This window comes from Xenopus tropicalis, chromosome 4, assembly GCF_000004195.4.
Source record: "Xenopus tropicalis strain Nigerian chromosome 4, UCB_Xtro_10.0, whole genome shotgun sequence".
Taxonomy (NCBI): domain Eukaryota; kingdom Metazoa; phylum Chordata; class Amphibia; order Anura; family Pipidae; genus Xenopus; species Xenopus tropicalis.
In genome coordinates, this window is record NC_030680.2 from 35,625,926 (window position 1) to 35,653,907 (window position 27,982).

General features: G+C 40.7%; 2 protein-coding genes across 9 annotated transcripts; one reads left to right on the top strand and one right to left on the bottom strand.

Moving 5' to 3' along the window:
- The first annotated feature begins 101 nt into the window (after positions 1 to 101).
- Positions 102 to 14,961, top strand: trpt1 (tRNA phosphotransferase 1). 6 transcript variants are annotated; one of them, XM_004913645.4, is made up of 8 exons: positions 102 to 224; positions 1,837 to 1,899; positions 1,996 to 2,077; positions 4,375 to 4,544; positions 6,116 to 6,284; positions 7,667 to 7,723; positions 7,928 to 8,038; positions 14,468 to 14,961. In XM_004913645.4, exons 2-8 carry the CDS (start codon positions 1,846 to 1,848, stop codon positions 14,509 to 14,511), a joined length of 687 nt encoding a protein of 228 aa, XP_004913702.2. In that variant the 5' UTR covers positions 102 to 224; positions 1,837 to 1,845; the 3' UTR covers positions 14,512 to 14,961. The 6 variants fall into 6 exon arrangements, with proteins under 6 accessions (XP_004913702.2, XP_031756509.1, XP_012817805.1 ...); XM_031900649.1 differs by lacking the exon at positions 102 to 224 and adding an exon at positions 269 to 547 and having other exon boundaries at positions 1,781 to 1,899; positions 4,375 to 4,451; XM_012962351.3 differs by lacking the exon at positions 102 to 224 and adding an exon at positions 275 to 547 and having other exon boundaries at positions 1,781 to 1,899.
- On the bottom strand, positions 14,226 to 27,903 carry fermt3 (fermitin family member 3). Of its 3 annotated transcripts, none has more exons than XM_012960824.3 (15): positions 27,633 to 27,903; positions 24,490 to 24,665; positions 22,453 to 22,686; positions 21,294 to 21,416; positions 20,690 to 20,861; positions 20,149 to 20,251; positions 19,250 to 19,357; positions 18,441 to 18,572; positions 18,255 to 18,304; positions 18,054 to 18,178; positions 16,766 to 16,872; positions 16,425 to 16,640; positions 16,222 to 16,346; positions 15,904 to 16,045; positions 14,226 to 15,713 (listed from the first exon to the last, which is right to left on the bottom strand). In XM_012960824.3, the coding sequence occupies exons 2-15, from the start codon at positions 24,647 to 24,649 to the stop codon at positions 15,531 to 15,533; spliced, it is 1,980 nt and encodes a 659-aa protein (XP_012816278.1). In that variant the 5' UTR covers positions 24,650 to 24,665; positions 27,633 to 27,903; the 3' UTR covers positions 14,226 to 15,530.
- Between the last annotated feature and the right edge of the window lie 79 nt (positions 27,904 to 27,982).

Below are 27,982 nucleotides of genomic sequence, written 5' to 3' on the forward strand. Positions count from 1 at the left end.
GGGCCATTTCTAGGGGCTGACAGTGAAAGCCGGGGCCATTTCTAGGGACTGACAGAGAAAGCCGGGGCCATTTCTAGGGGCTGACAGTGAAAGCCGGGGCCATTTCTAGGGACTGACAGAGAAAGCCGGGGCCATTTCTAGGGGCTGAGTGAAGAGCAGGGATAGCCCTGGGCAGTGTGAATTAGGAACAGTTGGATTTCCATGAGGAATGCAAACGCTGCTGGGTAAGATACACGTACAGTGCAATACCGGCACGTTGTCCTTCCCTTCCCTCCCCCTTTGGCCCCTGGGAGCGATGGGACCGTAACATTGTGCTTAGCTAAGGCATTCCAATGGCAGGGCACGGCCTGTCACACCGCGGTCACTGCTACGACTCCTCGGTGTCCCACACCCTCCCACCCTGTGACTCAGCCAGCAGCCAGTCTGACAGACTCCAGCCCCTAGCTAGCGGGAGGAGGATGGGAACGTGGAACTCTGTAATGGAAACTACATTTCCCAGCATGCACTGCACTGCACAGCTTCCCCGGAAGTACAACATAGAGTTGAGGTAAAATGTCTGGTGGTGTTTGTGTGGGATTTAAAGCACCCTGGGGCTTGTGCTAGCTCAGCTCATAACTGTCCCGATATCTGCAGTGGAATAACATTGTTCTGTGGTCAGTTGACTTCTCTGACACATTGAGAAAATGTTCATAGGAAAATGGTGTAGGGTTTCTTATTGAAATGAAGACAATAGAAAATGCATGCAATTAAACTTATTTTCGATTTGCTTGCTGCATACTACGTGTTTGGGGGGGGGAGGTGTTTGTGTAACATGCAGTAAACAGAACTGCTTCATGTATATTTCCATTAAAGAGGACCTGTCACCCTAATAATTCGAAATCCTTTTCTATCATGTTAGTTGAGCAAAATAAACCTTACTTACACTATAAATTATTTAATTTTTTTCTGCTTCAGTATTGGAATTTACAGTCACAGCCAGCAGGCCGGTGCCATTTTGTGAACAATGTTATTAAGGCAAAGCTTTGTATCCCCCCAAAATCTTATGCTTTTGCCATGGAGGAGATATCTGTCTGGGAAGTGCTGAATGGAAAATTAAAGTAATTGTAATTAAAAATCTGAGCTATCAATCATATATTGCCTGCCCTGCCTCTATGCCTGACAGGTAACAGGTATTTTATTGTACATTTTTATATGTGGGTGACAGGTACCCTTTAATGCATGCAATAATGGAATAATTTTCCTTGCCTATTTGGGTACATCTGCACCTATGTTTTTTACAAGGGATCACACATACTCTCTAACCTTTCCATTTATGTTAAATTCTTAACCAGCCCCATTTCATTCAAAACTGACCAATATGACCCCACTATTCCATAGTTTAGGTTGCCATAGTCTACAGGATTGGCCCACTGACTGGCCCTCACTCCTTCCAGAGATATCTTTGGCAGGGTGCAAGCAGTGGGGATTCAGTGGTTCCTTGGACATAGTGGGCCTGCAGAGCAGCAGTTTTAAGTAGGAGATGAGTGCAAAAGCCCAATAACCCATACAAATTCACCACTGGTAGCACTTTGTGTCTGTGAAAAAACTGATAGGGCTCCATCCAATTTTCAGTGCTACCATATCTTTAGTTCCAGGGCTGCTTTTAGTATCAAGCAGAATGCTGCCCTCAGGGGAAAAGTGTTGTGAATTGCACATATTATGTTGGTTAGAAACCACTACATATCTTTGGTATATACAGTGCATTAGTAATCTCCAACCTGCAACTTTATCCCACCAATAGATATCCTGCAAAAGCCTGACATCAGTAACCACAGCCGTGTCTATTTCTCTTAGTAGACTTTTAGGATGGACAGATCAAACCCTAGCAGTAGAAGAAGAGGTTCTCATGGGAAAAAGCAGGTGAGAAAATTTGAAATGTGACAAAACTGGTACATTTTAATAATTAAAAAAAAAACTCATTTAGACTATCTTGATAGTAATGGACACATTTTTCAGGACCCAGATGTGCATTTATCAAAATGTCTGTCATACGCATTGAGACATGGCGCTGTTAATCTAGGACTTCCCATGGGAACAGGTAATTATGTATATAAATATATATCCTACAGCAGTGCTGTCCAGCTGGTCCCCCTCTGTGTGGCCCTCCACCTGTCTGGCTGCTGTGACTGTTTAACTTTGAGTAAGCTTTAATTGGAGCAGTACTGAGATTGACCGGCCCCTGCATTGTTCACACCACAGATTCAGGCTGTAATCCCCTGCATTGGTCACAACTCAGGCTCAGACTGTGAAAAGGTGAAAAGGTAAACAATGTGGGGCTTACCCCCACATTGTTTACCTTTTCACCTTTTCACATCTCAGACAGACTGTAGGAGCAGCATTGTGTCACTGTATGTGCTGTATGGCACACACAACAGCACAGGGCAGGCAGAGTATGGCACACACAGACAGTACAGGGCAGGCAGAGTATGGCACACACAGGCAGAGTATGACGCAAACAGGTAGCATAGGGCAGGCAAAGTATGGCACACACAGAAAGCATAGGGCAGGCAGAGTACTGCACACACAGGCAATATAGGGCAGGTAGAGTAGGGCTCAGGCAGGCAGGGTAGACAGGGAGAGTATAGCACACGCAGGCAGGCAAGTGTAATTGTATGCTGGGGGTTGCTGTGCTATCCACAGAGGAAGAGGAGGCATATGGATTTAGTATTTTAGGGCAGGGAGAGTATGGCACACAAAGGCAGAAATCTGCCTGCCCTATGCTGCCTGTGTGTGCCATACTCTGCCTGCCCTACGCTGCCTGTGTGTGCCATACTCTGCCTGCCCTACGCTGCCTGTGTGTGCCATACTCTGCCTGCCCTACGCTGCCTGTGTGTGCCATACTCTGCCTGCCCTATGCTGCCTGTGGGAGGTAAACCTGGCAGGGGTTTGTTAGCTGTAAATAGTAATTATATGGTCCCTAAGGGGTGTAAATGTATTCTGGGGGTTGCTGTGCTGTCCACAGGGGAAGAGGAGTCATATGGATTTAAGGGTGTGTCTTAATATGACATAATATAATTATTTTACATAGAATGAAGGGTGATATACCTTCAGTGATCACCAACCATTTGGCTTTTTGCTTCACTACCACCATAAGTGTGGGTATGGTCTTAAAAGGTCTTGTGATAACATGGGTGTGGTTTGAAGTGGGTGCAGTTTAAAAAAGGGGAGTGGTCAAAACTGGTTTCCATTATCATCCCTCCACCATGTAGGCTAGAAAAATGATGGCCCTCGGTACCACAGAAGTTGGAGAGCACAGTCCTACAGTATGCATCTACCTGCTGATGGTCGGTTTAGGGCATCCATGCAGACCATGGTCTGAAAGAGTTTCTGTAGCTAACTTTAAGCAACTGCAGCTATCCATGGGAATTTAGGCCCATCTCTGGGTATCAAGTCTTGGTGATGACACTGGTATAATTATTTAGAATTGTAAGTATCTCTTTAGCTTCATGACTTTTGACACAATAAAAAATGGCTTTTGCATTCTCACACAATAGTTACTCTGTGAGCCTAAAGCAAAATGCTGCCCTTCAACCAAAATAGGGAAATGATTGACCTTTATTATCCAGTAGTCCCATGTGCTGTTAGACTTACGCTAATGTTACACAAGGCTGTGTCTCAGCAGAGAAAATGCAGGCGGAGAGGAGCCGATGTACTCCCTGCTCCCTACTCCCTTCTGCATTGGCCTATGTGCAGACACGCAGAGTGGATATCATTTAAAAAAGCAAAACTATGCATTTTCATGCTGACATCTGTTTGACTGACAGCGTGCTTGTCAGTGCAGAGACACAGGAGAATGATGGGGGGCAAATTGGCTTCTCTCTGCTTGTGGAGAAACTGCAACGAGGTACAGCCTTGTGTGAATTGTGTGAATTCTTGTGTGAATTAAGGTACAAACTCCCTGGAGTTTTAAACTGCATTTGATAAGAGTTGGATTTTATGCATTTGACTATGTGGCAAATGTTGATATAAGGCTCTGGCCACCCTAGGCTGCTTTTTGGTCTGTGTACACACAGAGTGGATTTTCTGTACTGATCCATGTGTCTGCACTCTGTTAATGCAGAGTGGGCTAAGATGGGTGCTTTGGTTTTGTCTCAGTGTGGCTTAAGCCTTAGTCTACCCACTGGTTCTGTACTTATGGGAGCAGATTAATGCTGTACACAGAAAAAAATGATGAACAAGCAATGATTTTTGGTCATCTGAATAATTGTTTTCTTAATTATATGAACAGGAGCTGCCTTTCTGCCATTCATTATCCACTTTTTTCCACTTTTTCTGTCCACTGTCTCTCTCCCCTCTTGTCTCTCTCGCTGTATATCTTCCGGCACCCTTCCTCAGATGGCTTTGTCCCTGTCTCCTCTCTTCTCCTTCTACCTCAGTTTCGCACCTTTTCCCAGGTTGACATTGAACGTGTGGTAAGCTGCAATGACAAACAGCGCTTTACATTACGCTATTCTTATGCTGATGGTGCCCTGGAAATTCGAGCCAATCAAGGCCACTCCTTACAGGTATTATTTAACAGACTGGCAATTTGTGGATTCTGCCAAATGTCAGATGGGCTGAAAGATACCACAGAGTCACTATTTAGTGGGCTGGTGGGACACTGTTTGGACCTCTGTATATGCCAGGGCTTATTTTGAATTTCAGACTGGAGTATGTGCAAAACTATGAAACATAGAATGACATAATTGTGCTTTTGAGTTTTTACTTCACTATATTTACATCAGAGTGCACTGGGTATCACTTCTAAATTAAATAAGGCTCACAGGGCTGTTTGTTTATAAATACAATTTCCAAGTCCTCTCTGCTACACATACACATCTTATTGCCACCTTAAAAATGTTCCCAGCAGTGGTTGATTGACAGCCACATGGACACACAGATGGCTTAAGTTTCTTGGTAAGCAAATCCTACTTATAAACATGCTGTTTTATTTCCTTAAAATGCAATTAAAGAAGGCCAAAATAGCCTCGGAGATGAATTATACTTGTACTTCAGAAATCCTATTATGGAGTTCTATGTATTAACTATATCTTGTGCTGTTGGAGTTGCTTGTTAAATTATGTCCCATCAGCTTGTTTTGGCCACAACATGACAGGACTTCTTGTGAATTTTTTGGCAGTCAAAATTGCCATGTAATTAGCAACAGGTAGCTTACATTCCCTTTTCAAAAGACAAGACTTTCTGAATTTTTGGAAGTGGTACTTCCCACTGACCACAACATGAAGATATGGTTAACAGAATTTTGCCACACCAGCAAAAACATCTTGTGCTACACAAAGCTATCTTGTATTTCTGGTGACAGCCCAATACACTACATTCACCTCCTATTTATGTACAGAGCCTAAAAGGCTCTTCTGCTGCACCAAAATGGCTTTCTAACCCAATATTTTATACTAGAAGTGGAGGACTTTCATTTGTATCCCTAAAATTCCTTCCTGACTCCAAGATGGCAATCGGGCCAGTCCCTGGATCAATTTGTACTAAGAACTATCACCCATAACCCTCCAATCCAACCCCTTCTTGAAGCTCTCTAATGTATCAGCCAGTACGACTAGTTCAAGGAGGGAATTCCACAACTTCACAGCTCTCACAGTAAAAAATCTTTTCCGAAAATTTAAACGGAACCTCCTTTCTTCTAAACAGAGTGGGTGCCCTTGTGTCAGTTGGAAGGACCTACTTGTAAATAAAACATTAGAGAGATTGTTATATGATCTCCTTATATATTTATACATAGTTATCATGTCACCTCTTAAGCGCCTCTTCTCTAGTGTAAACAGACCCAACTTGGCCAGTCTTTCTTCATAACTGAGGCTTTCCATACCCTTTACCAGCTTAGTTGCCCTTCTCTGTACCCTCTATAACACAATAATGTCCCATTTGAGCACTGGAGACCAAAACTGCAAAGCATATTCTAGATGGGGCCTTACCAGCGCTCTGTAAAGGGGAAGAATAACACCCTTCTCCCGTGAATCTATGCCCCTTTTAATACAGCTCAAAATCTTGTTTGCCAACTGCTGCTTTAAATATTTGTTATCACTCCTACTCTGATACTACATGATATTATAATGACTTTCAGGTGGAAGTTGAACTGACACCACTTGGGGAAGAGCTTCCCAATCAAGCCATTCATGGTACCTACTTCCGTCACTGGCCTTCAATCCAACAGCGCGGCCTTTCTCGGATGAATCGTACTCATATCCACCTCTGCACTGAGCTCCCAGGTGAAGGACAAGAGTGTATCAGTGGTGAGTTCCTTCTACCTATAACAGGGGACCTTTATTAGCAGTGGAGCATGTAGGGAAGATTTGTAACAGTGAACAAGCAGAATCTTCCAAATCACCCGTGGTACACAACATTGTTTGCTCCTCTCAGGGGCAATAATGGTATCAAAAAGTCAAGCAATAACTTTTAGAATTAGGTCAACATAAAACCAGGGACATATCACTTTAAATAATTACTATGGATAATTGAAGATGATTTACAACTTAAAATCATCTATGAGGCAAGAATTAATATATTGTGTTGTATAAGTAATATAATTTTCACAGGTGTAAACCCACTGTAACCTGTAATAGTTACTGAATTAAACTGTCAGGTTAAAGCTATAACCTTTAAACCTGTATCAAAAATGGACTGACTTTATTTCTCAAAACTATATAATGTCAACATTTAGACACCCTATACTTCAATATAAAATAAATACATTTATTTGTTAAATAAATATATTTGTTTTAATATTGTGTAATATTGAAGTATAGTGTGTTTAAATGTCAATATTATATAGTTTACAGAAATAGTCAGTCCATTTTTGGTACGGGTTTAATTGTATAAATAATAAGCAGATATGTTTCCAGGCAGCAATCGAGGGTCCTAAATTACATGTTATACTTCTCATTCTGCTGTAGAGAAAACAAATGATGGCGATCCACAGGCATGCTCCTTGTATGGCATAGCACTTAGTCTTTATACTACATAGTTATTTTATACTCATCTCTGAATACAGCCCAGGTGGATGGACAAAGAGTAGAACAATCACATTCAGCCTTTTTCAGCAGGATTCGGAAAACCTTAAAATCATGTGACTTTTTTTCACATAAACACGGAAGTTGAAAATTTTTTGCTGCACGCTCTGCGCGTGGCACTTTTTAACCCTGCCGTATTCTAATTTACATATGTAAATTTGGATTTGGTTCGGTATTCGCTGAAACCTTTCCGAAAATGGCGGATTCAGTGCATCCCTACTTAAAAGCTGCTAAACATAAAGCTAAATAACTACAAAACCACAGAAAATAAAAATTGAAGCCCAATTGCAAATTAGTCTCATAAGGGACTAATCTCTCCTTTCAACCAGCAACAAAAGGAATTGCCGGTGGAATGGCCAACGCATCGCTTCAGATTTTCGATGTTGCACAAAAGTTTGCTCCTGCAGGCAACTTTGCACAACTTTGAAGAACAAAAGCCTTGCGTAGGCCTTTCCACCAGAGAGTTGTCACATTGCTTTGGTTTTTCAAAGTCGTGGGACATTAGCCTTAACATAAATATTATATGTCATATGCCTTGTCTGCATTTTCTGGAGTTTTGATTTGGGTGCTTCAGTTCTAATTCAATTCTACATGCATTTACATAGGAATGCGCAGGGACTGTGAAGTGGCCATATTCATAGACCTTCCAAAAGCTGTGGCAGGTGAGATTCTTGCGGCTGATTCATTAGCATGCATGCTAAATTGCATCACTGGATGTGCATTAGCAACTAGCAGCAATTAGATTGGATCTGTCTGTCTGATTGGTTGCTTCTGTATTAGTAAATGAGTCATTCTGCTTTAAATTTCTTCCATCTCCTCCACCACACACGCAAATGCACACTTTAACTCCCATTTTCTCTGCTTAGATGGACTTCTTTTCTTTTGGTCTTCAAACCGTGTCCTTCTCACACCAGGGAATGCAGATGGTCTGCTTCTCCCAAAATATTTCCTGCGAGCCCTGCAGCTTCGACCTCAAAGTAAGTTTTTTTGCAAATCTGACCAAAAACTAAGTGGCTTGACAGCTACTTACTGGAAATACTTAGAGGCAGCTCTTGGAGTTCCCTGGTCACACAGACTCATTTTGTAACAACTTTATGTCACCTTTGCTGTCTTTTCCCATTAAAATATAGGTTTGTAACAGAGTTACTATTAATGCTGCATTGGGCCTGGGACAGGTCCTCATGAAATTATCAAGATATCTATTTGGCTGGTTTGAAAATCCATCAGATCAGGACCACATCAGTGTGTTAAGGTAGTCCACTACCACCAGGTTTACGTAGGCCCATCTGAGCATGTTCATGTTAGATCAACCAATTTGGCCCAGTGCATTGGTGGCCAAGTTGGTAACTGATCAGCTTCTTTGACAACTTTGCCTCACCCCATCCCCAGTTTTTTTAAAATGATTAAATACTCCTGTTAGCATGAAACACGTAAGAATGTCCCTGCTTGGCATGTTATGTTAAAATAAACAACATTTTTTTTATATCTCTTTGTTTAACTTTTTTGTAAACATTTATAAAAAAAAAATAATTAAGCACTGTGCAACCTTGGACCAAACCATATCAGCATTTTAATATATCATAACAGACTCAACTGAGAGCGAATATATATATTTTTCCAGATAATCGAATGTTTTTCAACCTTATCATCTACTAATGCAGATGCTCATCATGCTTTGTATATATTCCACTCTAGAGGAAAGCCATAACCCAACTCCCAGCTGCCAGGACTTGCATAAGGAATGCATTTTGAGCCCTTGTTAAGCATAGTAAAACCAACTCTGGAACAGGGCAATATTGCCCATTTTTAGAGCTTGTCTGATGATCGACAGAAACAGGTGATGAAGTAGGAGAGTGTGAGTACTGTAGTTATGTCAGAAAAAGCTAGTAGGTTTGTAAATATGCTAATTGACAACTTTTTATTTCAGGCAGTTTCTTTTTTAGACCTAGCGGTATCTAATAATACTGAACTCATCTCTAACATTTGTGTGGGTGAGCATTTAGGGAATAGTGATCATAACATGGTCTCCTTTGAGATAATGTTGCAGAGACAGCTCTATATGGGATTAACTAAAACGCTTAATTTTAGACGTGCAGACTTTGCCAGTATAAGGGCATCTCTGCAATGTATCAACTGGGACAGGCTTTTTTTTTTACAACGTTAAAAACAGAGAATGGAATATCTTTAAAATGTTGCTTAACAAACATTCAGGTCAGTATATTCCCCTTGTAACAGGGAAAGGCATCGCAAAGCAAAACCTTTATGGCTGAATCAAAGTGTTAATCTGACCATACACGCACCGATAGTATTGTACGATATTTGGTGCGTGTATGGCAGATCAACAAGAAAATTAATCCAAAATCATTTTTCATAAAAAGTATCAGCACACCAGAGGTCACCCCTTTAGATAAGAGGAACAAATGTTTCATTTGAAGCAGCGTAGGTGGTTTTTCACGGTGAGGGCAGTGAGGTTGTGGAATGCCCTTCCTAGTGATGTGGTAATGGCAGATTCTGTTAATGCCTATAAAAGGGGCCTGCATGAGTTCTTGAATATGCATAGTATCCAAGGCTATTGTGATACTAATCTACAGTTAGTCTTAAGCTGGCCATACACGTGGCGATCTGACGATGTTTCGTGCGACCATCGGTCGCACGAAACATCGTCAGATGTGCCACACACCATTCAGGGCTGAATCGGCAGGTAAGGAGGTAGAAACAATAGGATTTCTACCTCCTTCTGCCGATTCAGCGCTGAAGGGAGATTTTGATCAGGCGCCTTCTATGGCGCCCGATCAAAATTTTCCAACTGGTCCGATCGGCGAGTTGGCCGATATCAGCAGCTTCCTGCGATATCGGTCAACTCGCCGACATACCATACACGCACCGAATATCGTACAAAACGAGGTTTCGTACGATATTATCGGTGCATGTATGGCCACCTTTAGGGGTATATATATCTTGCTGTGTAAAAAGTGGAGTGAAGCATTACTGGTGATGTTGCTCAGGGCAACCAATCAGCTATTAGATTTCAACAGTTAGAAAACCAAAGCAAAGAATCTGATTGGATGCTATGACCAACATCACTGGTGATGTTTTACACAGCATGATAAATATACCCCTTAATGTTGGTATATATGGTTTATATATGTGAGTGTATAGATAGGTCAGTATGGGTCTGTGAGTGTATAGATAGGTCAGTATGGGTCTGTGAGTGTATAGATAGATCAGTATAGGTCTGTGAGTGTATAGATAGGTCAGTATGGGTCTGTGATCGTATAGATAGGTCAGTATGGGTCTGTGAGTGGATGATAGGTCAGTGTGGGTCTGTATGTGAGTGGATATATAGGTCAGTGTGGGTCTGTATGTGAGTGGATAGATAGGTCAGTATGGGTCTGTATGTGAGTGGATAGATAGGTCAGTATGGGTCTGTATGTGAGTGGATAGATAGGTCAGTATGGGTCTGTATGTGAGTGGATAGATAGGTCAGTATGGGTCTGTATGTGAATGGATAGATAGGTCAGTATGGATCTGTATGTGAGTGGATAGATAGGTCAGTATGGGTCTGTATGTGAGTGGATAGATAGGTCAGTATGGGTCTGTATGTGAGTGGATAGATAGGTCAGTGTGGGTCTGTATGTGAGTGGATAGATAGGTCAGTATGGGTCTGTATGTGAGTGGATAGATAGGTCAGTATGGGTCTGTATGTGAGTGGATAGATAGGTCAGTATGGGTCTGTATGTGAGTGGATAGATAGGTCAGTATGGGTCTGTATGTGAGTGTACAGATAGGTCAGTATGGGTCTGTATCTGAGTGAATAGATAGGTCAGTATGGGTCTGTATGTGAGTGGATAGATGGGTCAGTATGGGTCTGTATGTGAGTGGATAGATGGGTCAGTATGGGTCTGTATGTGAGTGGATAGATAGGTCAGTATGGGTCTGTATGTGAGTGGATAGATAGGTCAGTATGGGTCTGTATGTGAGTGGATAGATAGGTCAGTATGGGTCTGTATGTGAGTGGATAGATAGGTCAGTATGGGTCTGTATGTGAGTGGATAGATAGGTCAGTATGGGTTTGTATGTGAGTGGATAGATAGGTCAGTGTGGGTCTGTATGTGAGTGTATAGATAGTTCAGTATGGGTCTGTATGTGAGTGGATAGATAGGTCAGTGTGGGTCTGTATGTGAGTGTATAGATAGGTCAGTATGTGTGCTGGGTTCACTTGGAAGGGTTGAACTTGTTGTTACCATCTGAGAGTAACATTAAAGGTAACTCCCCACACTGTTTAAAGTGACACAAATTGGAAAGTGCCTTCATTTTTTCCAGCTCACAGGATTTACTTCTTATGAAAATACTCCCCTCCAATATAATCTCAGTGCTCAGGGATGGGAGCATGCACATATGCATGGTTGCGCCTGTTGCATTCTGGTAAATGCATCATCAGCGGCATTGAACAGCTAATGTGGCTGCTGTGGAGAGGGAACTGAAGGTATATTTAAGTGCACCAGTTTTCACATAGTATTTCATACTTCTGCCCATTTATTTTCAAAAATGGATCTTTCTAGATTGAGAGAAAGAAGTTTATGAAATTAGTTATTAGGTTAAACTAATATTTCCCTGTCTTACTGAATTGTATTTTTTGAACACAGCACCCTGATTCCACTATAAATATTTTCACTTTATGAAAGTTAATATGTCCATTTAGGCAAGTAAAATAATACGTCACTTGACTGTCCAACTGGAAGCCTGCACCTTTACCAGGGCCAGAACTAGGGGTAAGCAACAGAAGTACCTGCCTATGGTGCAGCCATTTTAGAAAAAAAGATGGGGGGTTCCAAATTCAGAAAGTGTTTATTGTGTTCTATATCAAATCCAATTACCTATCAATTACAGTGTCACGCACCTTTGCAACAGCCCCAGTCCCAACAGTCAACACCATGCATGTCGGAACACAAAATCATCTTTTGAGTCTTTTCTTGCCTTTACCTTATCCCAAGCAAGGGTCCTGTATGACTTCAAAGATGTCTGGTTAATAAACCAATTTTTGCAGTAACATGTAGTTAAATTGGGCTGGCTGCAGAGAATATACAGATATGGAAAACAGCAAGAGCATTCCCTAATATTAAAAGTAAGGTCTTAAAAGGGATTTTTACAGGCAATGACAGAATGGCATTTTGTTGTGGCGACAAAATAGCAAAAGATAATTTTCCATTATCAGGTAAAAGAGGTACAAGTTAAATCAATTGCCTAAAGTGTTAATTTAGTAAAAGAGTTTTACCTGCAGGGATTTGCACTATCCACAATGGCGACAAACCAACCCATTACGATGAGGGCTGTTAATTTGATGTTTTGTACTGGCAGATATATTTGATAATGTCAACAAAAGGTTGGATGCATCATTGGCAAGCAAGAAATAACAAGGCTACTTCCATTAATATTTATTTTAAAGAAATCGCACACTCCAAACCTCATTGCCAGTACTTATCCTGGTTCTACTATCATTTGTTTGGAGTCAGGAAGGAAGAGAAGTAACTTTAGTTTGGATTTTTCAATTCCCTTTGGATCAGCTACAAGCAGAACAGGGCACCCACAGCAATACTAGTTGTCCAGACACCCTACAAACACCGGGCCTCTTGGTCTACATGTCAACCTTTCCGGGCTCAATCTACACCACCTAGCTCTCCCCTCTGCTGTGTAACTGTTTGACCCTATTAAAATGTAAGGCATATTTTGCTTTTTAAGAATGCCATGGTTGCTTGGGTCAGTGACCATAGCAAGTATGATTTTGTTGCCCAGAACCTGAATTTCCCCAGCTGTCTGCTATTGCAGAGAATGTTATACACATAATTTCTTTAAACTCCCAAGTACCCTGCTTTGTGTTTAAAGGGGGATGTCTAGGCAAAAACATAATGAAAGGAAATGTAATTTTAAACATTATACATTAATTACAGATTTCTTGTGGTTGTCAAGTTATGTGTAACTGTAATTGCTATGGAAAACAGTATCTGTTTATTCCTTTTCTGTCCTCTGGATCTGTATCTTGAAAAATAGCAGAAGCCAGTTATTTTCCTTGTCTATAAATCAGTTGGCTCCTGATACACTGTCAGAACCAGCAGAGCAGAAAAGATAAACAGCCAGACAGACATGGTTTTCAGTAGCAATTATGTTTGCAAATAATTTTAAAACTACTGAAAATGTGTAATTAATGTGTGTGGGAAAGTTGCTTAGAATTTTATTTTTTTTCATTATGCCTAACAGTTTTTGGGTGGAGTTTCCCTGCAAGTTAGTGCAATACAAACACTTTCTTCAGCAGGTAGATGCAACATATCTCAAGCAGGAGACAGTTCTGCATGGTGCTTAGACCAGAAATTTAGGGCAAATATAAACGGCAGACAAGCAAGCATGCAGACATCGTAAGGTAGCACTGCCCATTTGTTGCTGAGCAGCTTCTGACTTGGCCATCATTTTGCCTATCCTGCAATTCTCTCTCCTGCTATTCTTTCTCCTGCTTTGGCTGAGTTTACTTTAAGTCGCTGGGAACCTTTACATCTGCTGGGGAATGTGTTTAAATTACACATAATTATGAATTGGGCAAAGAGGTCAAAGATCCTGGGAATTTCAAATCTTAGGCAATAAAATAATGGATGCTAGAGTTGGGTGCTGACACCGGCAACCATCAGAAGAACTTAAATAAACAATATTCACAATGATTAAGAAGGACTTATTAATTACAAATTAATGGAAAAACTATGAAATTTATATTAGATACAGATGACTCTAAGTACAAATGTTTTGTTAGTAAAATGGGGGGCTGACATTTTCCTTCAGTATATGCCGTTCCTCTCCCCTTAACATATTTTAGAGCTTCATGAATTCTTTCTTACCCTGACTTTTTTATATTGTTAATTTTATTAATAGTATCTCCCTTTTAGATTGTTATCAAACTTTAGATTTCAGCATTAGGTAAGGTCTCCCTTTACAGATATAAATATATAAATTGTGATCACTTTGGTCCCCTAAGTGCTGTGCAATTTGCGTTCAGCCTGGACTGCCATCTACTGCTTTGAAGGGGAGCAGCCCCCCACAGTCGGTTAGAGAACATATTTGACAGTTTAGGAGCTTGAGATACAGTAAAAATTAAATCAATTAAGGTCAGAGTAAAGGTCCTTAGTGTTGTATACTTCTTTAAAGTTCCATGTAAGCAGAAAGATATTTAAAACAAAATAAAGCAATATTCTCAATGCTAAACTCTTTACTAGAATAAAAGAATACATTTGTTTTCATGAAAATCGGCTATAGCATTCATATAGAAACACCTGGTGGTCCCTAAGAATATTACAGATTTATGTTCCTATACATATCTTCAGCACTAGTGTACAAAAGTGACATTATGTTTCATTCTCTCATAGGACAAATGATTCCACTTGAATATTCAAGAGACAAAGAAACCTAAAGAAGTGGCCGCTGGATAGATGTATTGGTTCTTTAATTAAACAAGATACCATGTATATGTATAATACAGATATATCATTTATAGTCCTATTTATAGCCGTTTGGTCTTAGGAAGATGTTAGCATTACACAAACAATACTGTGATTTTGCATGAGAACACTATGAGATGTCCTGGCCATATATTGATTTCTTCTTGTAAAATACAACCATTTGTGATAAAGTCTGTGTGTTTATAGGCTGTGCAGTAACAAATACACAATAATATTGAGGCAGTATTATTAATTGCCAAGAGTAATTATTGGCACAGGCATTGACATGGAAGCTGCTCCATGGCCTCACTGGGGAGTATTTTCATTTAGTGTAACATTTTGATAGGAAAGTGCTTCCTGTGAGTCCTGCAGTGCTGGTGGTAGCCTTGTTGGATATATGTATAAACAAACACATAAACTCACATTGTATATGGCAGTTTTTGTGCATAGATATATATTTTGTGAAAACAACAGTTTACATAAAACAAAAGTCCTTTAGATTGATCCATAAAGATTACATACTCTAGTAATCTGTACATAATGTAAAAGGTATATTAATCCATCTAAAATGAACTATTTAATTTGCACATATAAATTACCTTTACTGGCAGATTTAAGGGTTATTGGGGCTCAGATCTGTAATCTTTCAAGATCGCTATATTCTGCAAAATCAATGGTTGTGCCTCAGAAACACCAATAGGTTGAAGCTCATTGATTGTACATATAGAACCATATTAGTGCTGCCTCTACATGTTTGATATGCAGTGTATGAGGGTGTGAAGGGTTTGTAAAGTTTTCTTACTGTTGAACTTATTGAAAAAATTACCCATGTGGAAAAAAAAAATGGCTACTGTTGACCCACACACCAGTGTGACGTGGAAATATTGGCTGAAACAGTGTGTTGCATAGCCTGGGAGAATTACAAGGCCATTTACAGAAAAAAATGTGATAATAGAAACCATATATTACATGAACTATATGGTGCAGAAATTCAAAGGGCCTCATGCCCACCAGTCAGCTTATGGAACAGCTCTTCGTTTAGAGTTTTAGACCCTCCATCTTTGCCCCGTGTTGACATGAAGATGTAGCCCCCAATATACTCATGTACAACTTTGCAAGGAGCAGAGACACAAGTAAAAGCCACATTTATGTGCTCTGTGAATTCAATGGAAACCTGGAAAGAAAGGATTGAGATTGTTAGTTTCCAAATATCTATAGTGCTTTATTTTCTCTTCACAAAATCACCTCGCCAGTTTACTATTTTTCCCCTCTTCTGTTTTACCTGTGCTTATTCAGCCCACCCCCTTTACTTGGCCCTAATTCAACCTGCTTCTCCCATCACATTGGTGCATTCCCAGTCCCACCTGTCGTATATCCCAGTTGACATTCCACTGTTTCATATTGCTGTACATCCAGGTTTTCACTATGTCTCCAACACTGAGATCAATGCGAATCAGGCGGTTACTGGCAATTCCCAGAATCTCATCCCGGCGAGAACCCTTAAACCTTCCCAGTGTGCAAAAAAAAAAAAGGAAAGTCGACAACCACAGAAAGGAAAAGTTGTTGAATGGAAAATAATTTGCAGAGGTCAACATGAAACTGAGATCCAATCTCAACACAATATATATTATATACATTTAGTTTCAAAATTATAAGATGAAGAAAGTAGATGGGCTACTGACCTTACAAGAAAGTATGAGACCCCAAAGTCAGGCAGGGACTGCCAGGCTTGAATAAACCGCTGTTTGGCATCTATGAGAGACAGTTGTGCTATGTTCTGATACGCTTCCAAGATACGCGGCGTCAACTGTTAAAAAAAAATCTCACTGAACATGACTCCATTTAATTATTATTCACTGGTGCTAAATTCCACCAAAGTGATTACCTGCTTGGGTTTTAGTTTCTTTTGGAATCGTGGAGACACTAAGGCATGAACATTGATGGAGTCTGAGGCTGTGGTGTTCGATTGGGTGGTGGTGGATTTTTGTAGGTTTAAGAATGACAGGACACTCTGCACTTCACCCTCATAGGATGCATCACCCATCGTGCGCCCTTTAGCTGCTAAGCGACAACCAGCCATCCAGCGGGCATACTGTTGCTCCTACAAGAAAAGTTAACTCAGTGGAGCCCTAAGCACTATCCTGTATATAGGAGGTTACAAACTACATGAATGCATTCCAACAGTCACAGTGTTTTAGAGAAATCAGAGGTGACCAATACACTTACATCATCACAACGCAGGTAAACCTCATTCATTCCTTCTGGGGTTGGGACTAGAAGCCTGATGCAGAACTTTTGGGAGGATATGTTGACCTCTGGTATTACTTCACACCCTGCAATACAAAACACAGTCAAAGGGGTATTGAAATGTGACTGAGGATTGACTAACTGAATTTTCATATTTATTCTGCAATTTGCTTTTATCACAAACAATGGGTTTTTGTCTACTTTTGTAGGCACATTCCAACTTGCTTCATCTCTTTTATTCAGTTTCTGTTATTTAATATACACAAGTAACTACACATCAACATAGGAAAGCAGCACTGGTGGCCAACAGACTGTCCTTGTTGTGTAAACGCATGTGTGTATATCTATGAGGCAATCAATATGGCATTATCCACAAGTAGCAATTTGTATGGAAGGTGGCTCCAAAGTGGTATATTATTTACTAGTGTACAGATGTAAAGAAGCACCACCTTAAGAGTGCAAGACATGCCTTTGGTATCTGGAAGGGCAGCCCAAAGTGATATATGTTCATAGCTACTTCACAGTTAAATACAAGCTGGATAGTGATGTGCAGGTCAGGAAATACTAAACCCGCACTCTACACTAACCTGCAAAACCTTAAACTGCACCCAACCCTAACCCACAAAATGTTGCTATCGTAGGACCCACACCCAGCCCCTTCCTGCATCTTTTTGCTTTGTACACTACTTTTACACAATCTTAGGTTCCAAGACAGGGAAGCTTAAGGAGCAGAACAGTGTACTTCACCAGTCTCACCCGCATCCAACCCAAACCTGCAATGATTACACAAATTTCAACCATAACCCTCCTGACCTTAGGGTAACCCGCACAACACTACAGCTGTGCCAAGTAATTGGGTGCCATATTTTCGAGCTCTGCTACTGACATTGCTTATATCAGGACATGCTGCTGCCACTGTTCATATCAAGCCATAAACCATAATCTATAACAGTGCTTTCCAGCAGATCCTCCAGTGCCAGCTGCAGGCTTCAAAGGGATTTTGTGACCCCCTGACTGCTCTGCAGCTCCATAGACTTTGTGCAACATCATAAAAAGTGTAATAGATACTGTAGCAAATTTGAAATCACTGAGCTAAACATCTATCAGCTAAATATAAAAGTACATTTCTCCTTGAGTATTCCATATCACAGCTGGATAAACAAATCCTTATTTATTACTTCATATGCTGCTGTAGGGGTATTCATATGTTTCTTTCACCACATAATCCATAAGTCTTAGAGGGTTCAGCCCTCAAACCAGATCTCACCCTTCAGACCGAACATGATCAGTGGCTCCCCTCTGGTCTCTTCTTTGCTCTTATAACATGACAAATTAGTATCTTTCAGCAGCACCCAGTTCTGTTTATAGCCTTTCAGTGTCATTTTCTTTGGTCTAAGGAAAGAGAGTATCATAAGAACAACTGAAAGTAACTCAACCATACCACGATTTCCCTTGAGAATTAGGTTACCTAAACACTCGGAGGTATTCTTGTAGACCGGGTTCTAACTGGATTCCTTCCTGTAAAATACAAATGTATATTATAAAGAACTAGCTCTGTATATGTGCTGAGCAGCAGCCATTTAGTGGAATTTTGGCAGTCATTTCAATTGCCGGAGGAATTATGCACACAGGCAGTTACTTGGAAGCTGCTCACCAGGGCCTCACTGGGAGTATTTGCATCCATTTTAACCTCCAGATTGGACAATGCTTCTTCAAGATCCTGCAGCGCTGGGTCCTGTGGCAAATCCATTGGATTAGAGGTCACTGACAATTTATTCACATGATACTGGGGAGAGAGAATAAAAACAGTAAATGAAAAAGTGAAGCCAATCATATTGCTTTCTGGTAAAATGTCCTTGTCCAAACCTTGCATAATATGCAACAATAAATATAACAACAACAACAACAATAAACATTACATTCAGTATGGCTGCGCTCATAAGTGTTGGCATGTTCTCGTTGCATGCTACTATCTTGATTGGAGATTGTGAGCAAACACATGGAAATATATTGTGGTAACTGACCAAACTTTTTGATGCAAAGCAAGATATATTGAAGTCAGAGTAAATGTTTTCTTATTATTCACTTATACTCCAGAGCAGGCATAGTTAATCTTAAACCCACCCTCTATTTCTAAACTGAAACTTCTAGCATCCTCCTTAAGCGGTGGTTTCCCAACTATGGGGCCAGCTTGAAGGTCAGTAAGAGAGAGATTTGAGGAAAATGCCTATTTGCTTTACTAGATACACCCTAACTGACCATTAAAAACGGTGAGATTAGGTGTTAGCAGTTATTTGCTGTCCTGAATGAGCAATGTTTTTCTATATATGTACCCCTCACTATGAACTAAGGCACACATTTAAAAAATCCAACAACCACTCTCCTAGTATGTGAACCATTAGCCTTTGTTTCTTTTGTGTATTGTAGTCTACTTGTCGTACAAGATGTTACATGATTTGTTACCTGTAGAGCAGCGAACACCATCATTTCCTCTTCTGTGCACTCAGTCTCTTCTAGTAGCACTGCCCATCGTGCCTGCTCAAACAGAAGGTTGATCCGGACAACATCCAGCTGAAAAGCACATATAAGGTTAGAAGGTGCTTTTATTGGTTATACACATACAGGGATCTCTTTTAGTGCATTAGGCAACAGATATCAGCATTTATATGTGTTTCTGGTGCAATCCAAAGATGTCAATTTGATGTGATGGTAGGGGCTGATGTAAAATGAGTTTGGGAAGTTCACCTGGAAGAGAAAGACATATACAAAATGGGGCCTCTCTGCTAGGTGGGAGGGCCTCTTCTTTAAGAAAGGCCAAAGAGGTTTAAATCAGGTTAACATTTGCTGCTGCATAGGCTGCAAAAATAGTAAATCTGACCCTGAACTTCTGAGACAGATAATATGCAGTTGGTCTTCATTTTCTATTGTTCCTTCATTTTTTTTAACTTTTTAATTTAAAACAGACAGTGGCTTGAATGTAGGAAAGGAAAGTGAGCACAAGAGGGCCCTAAATAAGTTTTAAAAAAAGGTTAACAAAAGCCTTGCAATCTGCTTTTTGGTTCCTAGTGTTAGTAACCATGGTAAGCACATAGCATGAAATATTTTAAATTTGAAAGAAGTACATAAAAATTAAGACCAACTTTTTATATATTACTATAATAATTGTTATTGTTAATATTATTATATTGTTTTCCTTGTGTATCAAATATAAGGGTGTCAAATCACTATTTTTACTATATAATATAAATATGAGCCATACTGGATATTTTATTCACATGAGTACCTGGATACACCTATAAACAGAAACAAGCAAAGGAGAATGGCCTGAGTTTCTACCTTTGCCGTCTACACCTCTGTCTCACCTTTGGGTCCAAGTCGTGAAAAGTGTAATATTTGAAATGCAGCCAGAGTCTGTCTCCTTCCTGCACCCCCTGCTGCATGAGAGATTTGGAGGAGTTCAGCCACCTGCAGAAGAACAGTAAGAGGGAAACTGGGTGACAATAAGAAAAGAGGGACCACCAGCAACTTCCCCACATGCTCTTAACTCTCCCAACTTTACCAGTTTTGCCTAGATGCAATTGGAGAAGCCCAGCTGGTTTCTGGCCAAGTTTACTTTTTTTTCCCAACCTGATTGGTAAGTGGGTGTATGTTTAAGGGTGAAGACACACGGAGCTACTAGTAGCAGCTACTTTTTCATGACTACTAAACACCAGAAAATACCCTGCTATAGACAATACTGAGAATTTCCTCTGCTTAAACACACGCAAAGACAATTATTAGTAAATGATCAGCATTGTCTATTTTAGCAGCTGCTACTAGCAGCTCTATGTGTCTTTACCCTTGAAACCAAAATTTAGTTGCCTTTAAAAGTGGTTGTGACATTGGTTGTAAAGTGTTCCATACCTGCCATGGATTAAGGTTTTGTCAGTCACAGTAATTGGTTTATATCGTTTCTGGATGTCTTCTGGGGTTAAGGCTGTTTGACAGACTGATAGAGCTCGGTAACCTTCTTGTGCCTCAGGGCTAGCAAGGAAATGAGCTGGGATCCCCCCCTGCTGCAACAATACTGCAGAGCCTGTTGGGGGATGTGAAAACAGTTAAAGAAATGAAACCCAAAATGGTATATTTTATGTTACTCTGTATTCATTCCTTCAGACTACAGATCAGTTCTATATTGTTATGCTTATGCAGCTCTATAAGTTCCTCGCAACCACCACTTCCAAAGTCCCTTTATTTACACCCCCAGGACCGGATTTCTAAATAGGGCACCCCTTTTGCTGCCTGCCCACATCAACCAACCCACATACCCCACCCTCTGTGTGTGCCCCCGACATTTAATTCATACAGAGCAGTAGGGAGAGGATGCTCTAAAGTTTTTGCACATCCTCTCCCCTTTGCTCCATATGCGGGAAAAATTCTAGTGTGGATGGGTGGCATGCCGCCCTCAATTTCAGCCGTCTTAGGCCCGGGCCTTTGTGGCCTGTACACCCCTGTAACTAAACATTACCATCAGAGGGCTGCAGGGAGGTGAGGTCAAATATCTCTTGAGTGACAGGATCTTTCTTTTTCTTCTTTTTCTCTTTATCTTCTGGTGCCTTTAGGAAAGAAAGCTCTTCGGGGTATCTAATACCTGAAGGAGAAAGATACTGTTTTGAGGTATCTATTGTTATGGAAAACTCAGTGCATGCAAAAAGACACTGGTAGTGGGAAACATATAAAATGTTCTGTGGCATACATGCAATATGCAGAGTACCAGGCCCCTCCAAGTTCTCTGGTTGTATTGCATTTGTCCAAGCCCACTGCATCCCATGTGGAATCCTCCACAAAGAAAACAGCACTCTACAATTGCACCATAACTCTATCCCCATCCCTACTGTCTTAAAACAGATTAAGTTTGGTTGGTTTAGGTACTACAGGGGTGGCCAGACTTTCTTCATCCACAGTCCACCAGGGAATGCGGAAGTGAGTGTGAATGCCTACGTGCGCGACACAGCACTTCCGCATCCCTGGCTTCATCGTGGTCCACCAGAAATCCATGGAAGACCGACTGGTGGACCGTGATCGGCGTATTGGCCACCCCTGAGTTACTACATACTTGCCAACATTCTTGTTCATACATATACCAGTTTAGAGGAGAACTCTGCCCAAATACAACTTAAGCTTTTAGAAAAGTAAACATAATTTCAAGCAATTTTGCAATATATATCAGTTAAAAAATAAGCAGCCTCTTCATAATTTTTGAGTTAATAATAGGGAACAGCTAAGCCTGGCCCCCTGTTCTCCTGCTGATCTGGCTGACTACTTTGAGATGATACAGTGGTTGACTATCCTCAGCCTGTCTTCAGCCTACATCTTCCAAATCCCACAGTTCCCTGTACATGTGATGTCAATAAGGAAGGGAACATCATTGTGCAATACATTGTGGGTTATTTAGTTCCTGCACACTGTCTGTAATCTGTGGAGAAGTTGTTACAATTTGTAACAGTGTTTTATTCCCTCCTCCCCTGCTAGGATTTTAAATGGTGCAGAAAAAGAACTGTTATGCAGCTGGATTTTAGCATATAAAATAAATTATAAATAATTAATAACACAAGTTTATGTATGACTGCTGGCATATAAATAGCTATACATTGTATTTGCTGAAGTACATAAACTGTTGAACGCACCTAGAACCTTGCAGACTTCGGCACATGCACTGAAAGTGGTGCTAGAGAAGCAGACCCTGATGCGCAGAGAGCGCTGGTTAGGCAGAGACAGGATGACAGGCTTGTGCTGAGAAGTGAAGATGAGGCGGGCATCAGCCAGAACACCATATTTGTCAAGAGTCCAGCTGGTTTTCAGCAGCCACTGACACTTCTGTTGCCACCATATGGCATGGTCTGACCAGTCCTGAGATATTCCTGAAAGGAAAAAATAACTGTGTATAAATACTATGAGTATAAAATATACTGTATGTGAATGAATGGGAACCTTTATGGGCCCTTGGTGTCACTAGTTATTTAGATTATGCTGTATTATTGATGGAAAGTCTCTCTTTATGTACAGAAATATGTGAAATTGGGCATCCCAGCCAGACGTGCCACCTGTGCCAGAGTTTATTAGTTGGGGAGGGACCTTCCTACTGGCATGAGTGTCTCCCTGACGTAGAGGGCTGCGGAAGAGTTTATGTCAGGTAGTTCCTTTAAAGGGGTTGTTTGCCTTTGAATTAACAGTTAGTATGTTGTAGAGAGTAATATTCTAAGACAATTTGAAATTGGTCTGCATTTTTTTATTATTTGTGGTTTTTTAATTATTTCGCGTTTTGTTCAGCAACTGTCCAGTTTGGAATTTCAGCAGCTATATATATATATATATAAATAGAAGAGGACCTGAATAGAAAAATAAGTAATAAAAAGTAACAATAACAATAAAACTGTAGTCTCACAGAGCAATAGCTTTTGGCTCTGGGGTCAGTAACCCCCATTTCCAAAGTTGGAGAGAGTCAGAAGAAGAAGGCACATAATTCAAAAAAACATAAAAAATAAATAATGAAGACCAGTTGAAAAGTTGGTTAGAATTGGCCATTCTATATCATACTTAACTTACTTAAAAGTGAATCATCCCCCAGGTATATGTACTGGAGTGCAGTAGTCTAGGTGTTTCTGTTGGGTCCTCTTTTTGGAGGAAAGTAGATATACTGTATGTATAAAACCTGGGGATACCTGGCTGTAATGGAAAATAAATCTGGAGAACAGTGTGGTGGTGTAAGCATCCTATTGGCACAGACCAGAGTATTGACTGTATGGCTGTTGAGATGTATTGGTTTGTGTTACGTAAATCACCCTTCATATTGTATGTAGCTGACCATGTGCCCTAAGGTCCTTAGCTTTATAAATCATCTCCAAACAATATTTAATGAGGTCTGGGGTAACTTTTCTAATTCTTATATATGCCTCCCTATGCAATACCTTCTTTCTGATTAATGCTGGTGGGCCACCTCCTCATAGAAGCTAGGGATTCCCTGCCATCTAGTGACCAAAAATAGCAGTTACAATAAAATGAACTTTACTATCAGGCTAATGGCACATACAACACTGTTTTTGCACCATGGAGAAACCGGTTTCTTTCTAATCTGTAGGTGTGCCTGTAGGCAGAGGGCTGGAATCAGCATGTCACTGTGCAATGCTCATGCTTGCAATATTAGGTTGAAATCCGCCCCATGGACAGAGTGACAGGGATCCATCAAGTTCACAGAGGTGACATGATCACTATCCTGTGTTCTACTGGCATAGCATAGGCTTGAGTGGGTTATATACTTGCACCAATAAGTTTCCTTTTAGGGAGATTCTTTATCAAGTATGAGGGTTTTGTGTAGCCTGTGTTCTACCAACATAGCCTTGGACGAGTTTTCCTACAAGCCAGCTATTCTTAGATTTTTTTTATTTAGAATTATAGTTAATTATTGTTGCTGACTGTGTGTGTGCCCTGCTTTGTGTCCCAGTAGCAGTCTCTGTGTCTCCTCCTTGCTGCATGTCTCCTGGCACTGACAGAATCGCCTTCCTCTTTCCTCGATCTTAGTTATTTTTGGCCCAAAAGCCACAGACAGTGACAGGGAGAGAAGGAAGTGTCAAGCCACATTCTGGCCTGGAACATGCTGATTATACAGTAGGGCTGCAGAGGAATTCTAGGTTCCTTCTTTGAGGGAGTTTATATTTACCGCTTACCTATTTTTTCTACTGCCTGTAATATCACACCCCCAATATGAGTTTCGCCTGTCACTCTGAATGTTACTGGATCCGCATCGGGCCCCATATCTTCTACGTAGATTTTGAGCTCCCAGGAGGAGTCAATGTATTCTCCACTGGATGTTTTGATTCCAGCCATCCTTAGATCATCAGCACTATTGGCAAAAGAGAGTACAACGAGAAGGTAGAATTTGTATATAATTGAGGGGACTATAAACCTACAACATTCAGTATGTATTTCTAATTATTTTAAAGTTATATGTAAACATAATTGCAATTAAAAGCCATGTCTGTCTCTTGCTATTCTCCCCTCTGACTGGCTCTGACTATTATAGCAGAGGCCAACTGATTAACCGAGCTGCGCAGAAGCATGCAAGGCATAGTGTCTTCGAGAGGAGGAGAGACATTACTTTCAGTAGCAAGAACATGCACGTATATCAGAAAGTTATTGCAATTGAATTTTCTTTCATTATGCAGAAAGGTATTTTTTTAGGTTCACTACCCAAACAACATTTTCATTAAAAGCAAATTAAACCCCCCTTCTGAACCCCAACTCTTTATAAGGCCAGACCCAATTATACTCTGCCTATTTCTCCACCCACTCCACCCATTTTCCTGCTTTATTTGATGCCCCCGTCTGCTTCCCCAACCCAAAGGCTGGTATAACAGTAAACCCTACTACTACCTCTCTGCACAGTTTATGCCTTTCAAACATGTTCCTACTTGTAACACATGCAGAGGTGCCCAGCGGATTTCACAGATGCCATCTTCTGCCTGTTCAGATCCTCTTTATTCACTGTGGTTACATGGAGCCTGCAGGAACAAGCCTGCTCCCGAACCAAGTTTTAAATGCTCATGCCCCAGCAGGCTCCATGTCGGCAAGCTCCAAGAAAAGGATCAGAATAGGCAGAATATGGTGTGTGAGAATCCACTGTGCACTTCTGCATGACTTCCTGAAGAAGCGCTGTTGAGCATGAAACATGTTGAGGCTGAAGGGGATTTTCAGATTTTTGATGAGTCTTTTATTCATTTGCTTTCATATGAGTGCATTTTTAATGTTTAAATAAACATTTTAATCCTCTCTAGTTGTTTTTAGGTATCTTCCTGATTCACCTGTTTGAGTGTCGCAGCTCACAAACCACAGGTGTGGCAGAGCTTTGCTGGAGGGATTTTGGCAGGTTGTTCTGAGGCCACAGACTGCAGTTTTGCTGTATGCATGTGACAGATTTACAAGCAGGAACATGTTGCAAAAGAATATATTGTGCAGAGAGGTAGTAGTAGGATTTACTATTATACCAGCCTTTGGGTCAGGGGCCAGATGGGTGCATCACATGAAGTGGAGAAATAGGCAGAGCGGGTGGGAAAATGGGCAGAGAGGGTGGGGAAATGGGCACGAGTAATCTGTCAACGAAGAGGGTCAGCGAAGGGAGGGATTTCTAGGGTATTAAAAATTTACTGGCAATTACATTACCAATTCCGGCCCTGACCCTAGCTGGTAATTAACCTAAAGGGTTGGTCAAGTCCAAGCCAGATGGTAACCCTTGGTAGCAGGGAGGGAGGCGAGTTGAGTCTCTCTGTCGGTGTATACCAAAACAACACCAAATAGAAGTTTTTGAGGTTTTTTTGGCTTAATATTTTGCCCTGTAGTTATAAAGCGTGTGCTTGGTGTTAAAGCAAAGTATTGTTAGGGTTTCTATACTTTATAGATACTAATACTTATTTGGGAGGTATCACCACACCCATACTGGGTGATGCCCAATAACTCTCTGTGTGACAGCTACCTTCACTAACAGTTTGCAGATCATGCGATGATGCTGAGTTTCCGGAGGAACAGGAACATGATCTCTCCCCTACACACTCTATTGAAGCTGTCAGACTATATTTATCAGTACGTGAATTATAGAAACCCGAAAAACCACTCCATTAAGACAAGGCATTAAATACATGAGCAGAAGTGCACACATATAGTCTCTGTCATTTTAATATGCCAAAATGCTAAGAATCAGGGGAATATTCATTCTAATTGTATATAAACAAAGCAGCTGTGCAGAAGAATATGAATAAATAATGAAGTTGGTTCTAATAGGCTGAACCTGGGGTGTTTTTTTAACTAGAGAACAGGTACAGGTATGGGACCTCTTATCCAGATTGCTTGGGTGGTTTTCCAGATAGGGGGTATTTACTTAATTTGGATCTCAATACCTAAGGTACAAGAAAATCATTTAAACATTAATTAAACCCAATAGTCTTGTTTTGCCTCCAATTATATTAAGTACAAGGTTCATTTTTATTATTACAGAGAAAAAGGAAATCATTTTTGAAATTAAAATTATTTGTTTATAATGGAATAAATGGAAGAGGGCCAGTAATTCCGAACTTTCTGGATAATGTATAACTTATCTGTATAACAATGATAATGAGTCAGCTTGCTTTTCATCACTATAGTGCAGTTAAAGGCAAACAAGTTCATAGACAAGACCAAAAACCCTCACTTGCAACAACAAAAAACAGCTACTAAGTTTGGCAAGGAAGACTGAAACATTTCCAGCAGCAATAGGTAAGCAGAGGTATAAGATAATACCAGAATAAATAAAGTTGTATAATTGGAAAAAGATAAGAAACTTAGAGAAGGAAGAGCTGAACTTGAGCAAGGGGCCAGCCCAAATGGCGTAAAATTAAAGGAAGCCAAGGGGAAGTAGGACTTGTTGAAAGGTCATTGCATTTATGAAATAGTTCCCACCCAGTGCAAAAGTAGGCAAATCCAAAGTAGCAACTTTTCAGGCATTTTGAAATGTTAGTACGTACAATGAGAGAATTAGCATCTATTCTGCTACTGTCCAACTCCATATTGCCCAGGCAGTAGGCCAATAATCAATGTAATAGACATTTCCTAGTTCTAATTATAAGAGATGTCAGGCCGGCAGCAGTCCAGCTTTTCGCTGCTGGGAAGTTCCATGGGAGGTGCATGGCCGCAGGCTGATCGCACCAAACCAATGACTGCTATTAGAAAGTGACACTTCTGGAGATAGTTGAGGAAATAACCACAACTCCACTAGGTTATTGCTAAACGACTTACTCAACTTATTTGTAATTATTTAGTGGTGCACTTACCTCAGTCTCACCTTTTGGTTGTTTTAGTTTTCTCTAGCTTTTTATTTGTAAGTGTCTCTTTGCTCTCTGTGCGCTCTTCTCATGCCTTCACACCCCAACCATCTAGTTAGCGCTTTTGGTGCCTATGAGCACTTAGTTGGCTTCTTTTGTACCCCCTTTAGTAATGAGCGCTTTGACTTTCTGAGAAGTCTCTTTGACTTGCACACCTCTGCTCTCTCCTCATCAGTGCAGTCTCTTACACTCGTACTTCTGCACACTCATGCACTACTCTTTTGTCTTCTGAGCTTGTGGTCTTGTGTACGCCACTCCCCTATCTCTGTGGTTTCATCTACACTTCCCCTTTTGCTGGTTCTTTCACAGT